We start from the raw sequence: 7,459 nt of genomic DNA on the forward strand, positions 1-7,459 counted from the left end.
GAAATTCACAATTTCGGTAAAGCACCTTAAGACCCTTCCATCTATGAAGAGTATTTGATTCTACCATATCTGGGTCTTGAGAAGAAGATTTTTGAAATTTTAGTCAATTTGACCCCTTTTGGCCCCGCCTCTCAGGCCCCTGGTGGCGTAGGACTAAACCGGCAACTATTTTTGTCGACCTTTGTCCATGGAAGGTCCCTGCAAAATTTCATTGAAATTGGTTCAGGGGTTTTGGAGAAGAAGTCGAAAATGTAAATTGTTTACGGACACACGACGCACGGCGGACGACGAACGACGACGGACAAAAGGCGATCGCAATAGGTCACTTGAGACTTTGTCTCAGGTGACCTAAAAATCTTTGTCACATCTCTTCCTTAACTACTAGGACGATTTCAGCAAAACTTGTTCATCTGGGCTAACAATACACCAAAATACACCCCAACCTCCAAAAGCAGGGAAGATATGATACATTTTATACATTCAGAAGTAGTTCCATTTTTTGTGGATCTGTGTATCAAGGTGTAAGCTTTGTGTTGTAATCATAGTAGATTGATTTCCTAATGGGCGGATTGGTCGAGTGGTTAACACTCGAGCCTTCCAAGCAGGCGGCCGGGGTTCCATCCCCGAAGTCGTCGTACGCATGAAATATTCAGTATAAAATGGTCTGGGGTGGGTGTTGCGGTATCTGTGCTGTGGCATTCAAGTGAAGTGGTACTATAGATGATACCGTTGGAAGTACGGTCCCACTACAAACAGAACACAATACATCTCCTGCACACATGCAGGCATACATACATAGGGAGATATTACCCAGGTGGTATAGGACTAGAAGATAGCGCCTGATAAGGCAGCTACTGTGAATTCCTCAAAATTGTATTGATTAATGTATATGCTAATTGTATTCATTGTATTAAATTGTATATCTATGTACTGCAAAGCGCTTTAGAGTGGCTTATGTTAGCTAGATAGGGCGCTATATCAAATGTTGTATATTTATTTTATTTTATTTATGAAGATACACATATTTTGCGGTTATTGATGGAGTTTTTGAAAGAGTTATGAATTTCTAAAATAAGATGGTTGTGTAGCTGGTTTTAAATGTAAAAACTTTATAATGATGTGTTATTTGTAGGTTTGTGTGTGATGTGCCCAAACAGCAATAACTCACTGCTCACTTTTCCTGGACGTAAAACTGGCCATGTACAGATTGTTGACCTGGCCAACACAGAAAAATCCCCTCTTGATATTGCAGCTCATGAGGCTCCACTCAGCTCCCTCGCACTTAACTTACAGGGCACTAGATTGGCAACATCTTCTGAAAAGGTAGGCTATCTCTCTATCTCTACCTCTCAACATACAGGGCACTGGACTGGCCATGTCAGCAGAAAAGTAAGACTCTCTCACTCATTAAACTTACAGGGCATAACTCGCACTCAACTTACAGGGCACAAGGTTGGCCACATCTTCTGAAAAAGATAGATTATCTCTCTATCTGTATCTCTCAACTAACAAAGCACTGGACTGGCCACGTCACCAGAAATGTAAGGCTCTCTTTTTCATTAAACTAACTAGGCACTAGACTAGCAACTTCATCAGAAAAGGTAGGCTCTCCATCTCTCAACTTATAGGACACTTAACTGGTCACATTCTCAGAGAAGGTAGGCTGTCTCTGAGTCTCAACTTACTGGGCACTAACCAACTAGCCAAATTCTCAGAGAAGGTAGGCTGTCTCTGAGTCTCAATGTACTAGGTACTCTACTTGCTATATCAACAGATAATACAGAAGTGTTGACTTTCTCAGACTTGATATAAAAGGCACAAGTCTACTTCAATAAATGCTGTAATATGATCATTGATGAAAAATGAAAATTGAAAATCAGTGTTACAAAGGTCAAGTTCTGGAGGGTCAGTTTTAAGCTGATCAAAAGATGTTAGTCCGATGGTTACTTTGATTGATCCTATGTATATGTTTAACTACAGGGTACTCTTATACGAGTGTTTGACACGATATCAGGCCTCCAACTACACGAATTGAGAAGAGGAGCCAACAACGCACACATTTATTGGTATGTGACGGTCAAGTTTTGATAATATGTAATGAACATCAGAATCCATTTGTAAAGAGTTGTTCTTCAGCTTGAACAACCTTCCACAGTTCTGCACCCATTTGATTCGTACTTAGTTCACAAATTCCTTACATTGAATGGACGTGAATGAAATTATATTCTTGAAAAAACAACCTTTCCCAACAGTGGATGAGAATAAAGTATGTTTGAGTTATGGTCCTTCGTTTAAAATATTCTCAAAAGATCTATTCCTACAGTTCTTGGCACAGACGGGGGGTATTGATCTGCCATTCTGGCAACATTTTCACTTTCTATGCATGTATTACTGGGGTATTTTTCATACTCACCAAACCTTATACTGATTTGCAACACTTGTATTGATTGCAGGTAACAACAGATGTTATCAATGTGTAGATACCTCTGATAAACGATCCTAACATCCACTAATTGTGAGGATAATGATACCAATACTTGATGGAAAAATAACTATGACATATCATTAAAAGAAGAATGTTTCTTTTCTTCTATCCATCTATTATTCTTCGGTACAACTATTCTCATATGTTTATGTACTATAACGAATATTATTGAGTGCATGTTGATTATTGATTATTTTGTTGTGATACAAACATATGTGTGTTAATCTGTTTGTGTACCTCTTTAAAGAGGGCCTCATGGGAGATTAGCCTTTATTGAATGAGTTGTACCCTCTAAAAATAAAGTATCATTATTATTATTGTGTTTTATGAACAAAATATGTCGTTTTATTGTTCTTACCGGTAGTCTTCATATGATAACTTTTGTATGTCAAATATCATGTCTTCAATAATATTATTGGGTACACTGGCTGTTTAATGAATTTGAATTTCTATCATATTTCCGCAGCATTAATTTCAATCAAGACTCGACATATCTGTGTGTGGCTAGTGACCATGGAACAGTTCATATTTTCTCTACAGAGGATTCGAAGAAAAACAAACAGTTAAGGTAATGAAGGATAAATTCATACCAGACTATAGATGTATATCATTATTATTTCGAAAGTAAATCTTTGACACTGAATTAGACTTAAATTGTCAACGGGACGTAAAATAATACAAAAATGAAACTGAATTAATTGCTATGGTAACTTCATTTTCATGAAATATAATGAATTAAAGATTGAGATATAGAAATATGTCATTTAAGAAAAAGTGTCCCGATATTGCAGTATCTATAGTAACATCATTTTCACAAAAATACAAAAATCTACGCAAGATTGAGAAAAAGCAGGGAAAGTTTTATTGGTACCGATACCTGATCATTGTCTTCGAGGATATATAGCATTTCGCAAGTTACTGTAACAGGTACTCCATACATGTACGCTTTCTCTGTTTAACAGCATAGGATCGGCCAGTTTCTTGCCCAAATACTTCAGCTCTACGTGGAGTTTCTCGAAGTTCCAGGTACCCGGTGGTGCTAGATGTCTGTGTGCCTTTGGGGCAGACACCAACTCTGTGATTGGTATGTTGTTGCATTCACATAAGGATTGAGTGGCACTTTATCAATTTCATGATAGTATGAAGGCAAATCGGTTACAATGAAGCCTGCTTATATTTGCATTCATATGGGGATTTTTTTTCAATTTTTCCCCCCAAAGATTTAATTGAATATTGAACCTGGTACACAAATTTAAAAGAAATTATGGACATGATTGAAAAAATGCTTTTCAATCCTTATATTAACATTCTGACTTTTTAGAGAATACTTATTATGACCTAAATATAGATATTCCCTTATATTTTCGATATTGAAGTGTCTGTGTTGTCAGTGCATACAAGATTCCTGGAACAACCTAACATCCCCAAAACGTTTGATTCTAAGGGTTGTTATGCAAGGTGGGATGAGAAGCTTCAAAATAATGCTGATGAATTTTTGTTCATATCTCTATGAACACAATTTCTTCTGGTAATGTTCTATAGAGGGAGTTGCAGTGGAAATATAAATATATGACTACCAAGACTGAGTAGTGACATTTTTTTATGTAGAATGTAGTCTGTTTTGTTTCCCTACTGAATACTAAATATAAGTAGATTTAGGTCACCAGCGCAAAGCCCAGTGGTATTTATGAAAAGCTCAGATCCTCTAATTGGATACAGGATTATCACTGCGAATAACCGTGAATTATCCTTAACTTGACATCTTGTAATCATTACTACAACTGTTTCTCATACATGTGCTGTAGGATGGTTCAAACGTTTGTCTTTTATTCCAATGATGTGTTCACACATGCAATGACATGAAAATGGAGAAACCAAAATAATGGTCTTGGTCTTGCTTTCTAATTACTTTTAACCTCTTTTGGTTGAAATCTTTTTTAGCCATTATATAAATGCTGCATAATGTAGATGTGTCTTTACCTGGTACCATCAATGTAACTTAAAGGTATTTTTTATTTTTTGTTTCCAGTGGTTTGTGCAGATGGCAGTTACTACAAATTTGTCTTCAACCCCAAAGGGGAGTGTACTCGTGATGTTTACGCCCAATTCTTGGAAATGACTGATGACCGATCATAGTTTTGACTTCCCTCTGTGTGGTCTGAAGAACAAATAATTATGTGTATCTGCTCCTATCCATGGTTACCATGGATACCACGCGTCCCTCTCATAGTCAATGCTTCACACCTCATGTCCAACTCATAGTGAATGTTTTAAATGGGCTGTGTAAAAGGTCAACGCTTCACATCATCATCACATCCAAGGTCAACTTATCACACATCAAGGTCGATGCTCAGGGCTATTTCTGGCCCAATATTTGGTTTTGTCAAATTGAGTTTTGTCCAGGAGGAATTAGCATTAGCAGCATAAAGCCATTTTGGGTGGGAAGATGGAGGCATTTGAAAATGTTTTGAAACTTAATGCTTCATTTAATATATATTCTTGTATATTTTGAACATGTTTAAATTTCTAAATAAATTGAACTTTATTTTTTAGCTCCAAAATAATGCAAAACACATTTAAATGTCATCTTTAATAAGTTCTACAAGTATTCAAATTTCATCTACATCACAGTGGGTGTTATTACATAGGTAATATGCAATAATATGTGACACAGGTACATTCATTGCATAACGCGGTAATCATGTGGTAAAAATTTACCTCAATAATTGACAGCTCACATCCCACCGAAGATCAACACTTCACATCATCAAGGGTCATTGCATCACACCATCGGCTAATCCAATATTGATGCTTCACACCATCAGCTAATCCAATATTGATGCTTCACACCATCAGCTAATCAAATGTCAATGTTTAATATAATATTCACATCAAAGATCAGCTCTTCACGCCATAAGTCCAACTCATCCGGGATCATTACTTCACACCTTAAGTCCAAATTTGAGGTCAACGAACTAACCACCACACAACTCATCCGAGAGATCAATGCTTCAGACCACCAGTCCAATTTGAGGTCAACGCTTCGCACCACACCATCCCAAGGTCACCACATCTCAACCAAAGTCGACCGTTCTTTACATGTTTGATACTGCTTACGCCTCCAGCTTGACGACAGTTAGGCGTCACATTGATTCTATAGTAGCCATGGCTGTCCATTATAAAGTAGACACCAAGAGTTCTCTACTGCATTTATGTGAACGGCGTCAAAACTGCTTACATTCCATCTCATTTAAAGAATATTGAGGTTTTTTTAAATGTATGACTGTTTTTCAAAATATTGAAACACGTGATTTTGTTTTCGTTATCAAAATGCTGTATGCTTTCGTACTGTGCTTATTTTCACATTTCTACATTAAAATGTTTGTGTGCAACTTTGGTAACTGTAAAAACAAAACAGAAAAAAAAATCTGAACATGACTTAGAACAAAAAAACAAAACAGCAAATCATCTTCAGAACGTGACAAAGAGGTAGACTGGCTTTGATAGGGAATTGGTCTTGCTCAGATATTTTCATGTTCTATTTATAGCTGATGTGACATGCATAGTCTATTGCTGTTATCTTCCCAAGTAGATTTAACACCTGTAAGATGTTCAAGGCTAAAATTAATATAATCTTTGTGTACATAGATATAGCCAAGTATGTTTTCAGGATTTTGTGTGTGGGTGCTTACAAAATGTTTGTTATGGCAGGAGGTTGTATGTAAGCACAAAATCTAAATGTTGCTAATGTAAAATGTCAAAAATAAAAAATTGTTTGTAAGGTAACATATAATTTCTGCATTTGATTTAGAAAACATATACCTGGTAGGTAGATTCCCAATCAAAACTGGTTGACCTCATTGTGAAGATGAAATATCTGTATCATGGTTAACATTTAAGGAAGAGAGTTCCATCGTTTTTATTGTATCGGTTCCGATTTGATTAGCATTTTTCTGACTTGGAGTTGTATATCCATTTCCTACAGAATTTCCTCTGTTTCACAAAACCATCTCCATGACAGAGAGATTGATTCAGTCTCTTGACTGCTTGATAACAAACAGGAGCAAGCTTATCCACTGGGCTACCTACCGTCATAATATGTTTTATATTAATTCTTTTCTAAAACATTAACAGAAATTTAAAAAAAAAAAAACATTCTGACTTCCTAAAAAGGGCTGTGTTAGTGTGAACATATAGAGGAAGTAACATAAATTTAACAGGAAAATAACTCTTCAATATCTGTAAACAGTAGAATTGATGGCAGGACTCTTTACCTTCACTTATCCACCCCTGAAATTTCATAATGAACTATTCCAACTTTTGAATTAGAAGAGTTCAAATGTCTCATAAGGGGTGAATGAGTTAATATATTATTTTTCAAATGTGTGTTATATGTCTGTTACTTACATTGGTGTTCTTACTTAACTCTATGTATAGCTTGTGCAGTATAGATGACATATAACCTATACATTGTCCCTGTAAACAACAATGGTGAGGTATGATAGCCTATTGTTTATGAAGTGATAAAATCAAGTGCTTTTGTTCAATCAGGATTATTACAAAATTATCTGTACAAACTTTTGGTATTCATTTTCTAACGGTGGATCAAAATTGGCTGCAGTGTTCTGTAAGCTCCATTCAGCAAGTTTCCCAGTTACCTTGTTGGTAATTTGCTATTTTAACAATACTTTGACAAATGGTATTTTCATGACAAAGATTCTTGCAGTTGTTGTCTTGATGCCACTAAGTAGCGGAAGCGAGACTAAGGTGTTGATTTTCCAGCGACGGCAGCAGCGTCAACATTAAAAGGTTTTTGCGTTAGTTTCGCTGAAAGTAAAAGTGCTAGACCAACCAAACTTGGACCATAGATGCATCTTGGGTAGATCATCTTAACACATGCATTACATGCTGGATGCGACCTATCATTCATGGTCCATTGACTTTGTCAGCATCTCCATCAACATTAAGTTTTTG

The 7,459-nt window shown here is 36.3% G+C and overlaps 1 protein-coding gene across 1 annotated transcript in view; it reads left to right on the forward strand.

The window, feature by feature from the left end:
• The window catches only part of LOC110448571 (WD repeat domain phosphoinositide-interacting protein 3-like), a 15,571-nt gene extending 8,112 nt beyond the window's left edge, over positions 1-7,459 (forward strand). Inside the window, exons 6-10 of the mRNA XM_021494884.1 lie at positions 1,133-1,323; positions 1,981-2,066; positions 2,952-3,053; positions 3,448-3,569; positions 4,515-7,459. Of these exons, the coding sequence (XP_021350559.1) occupies positions 1,133-1,323; positions 1,981-2,066; positions 2,952-3,053; positions 3,448-3,569; positions 4,515-4,621 (608 nt within the window). The 3' untranslated portion in view covers positions 4,622-7,459. The remainder of the gene's footprint in view (positions 1-1,132; positions 1,324-1,980; positions 2,067-2,951; positions 3,054-3,447; positions 3,570-4,514) is intronic.

The sequence above is a fragment of the Mizuhopecten yessoensis genome, unplaced genomic scaffold (genome assembly GCF_002113885.1).
Source record: "Mizuhopecten yessoensis strain PY_sf001 unplaced genomic scaffold, ASM211388v2 scaffold4121, whole genome shotgun sequence".
Taxonomy (NCBI): domain Eukaryota; kingdom Metazoa; phylum Mollusca; class Bivalvia; order Pectinida; family Pectinidae; genus Mizuhopecten; species Mizuhopecten yessoensis.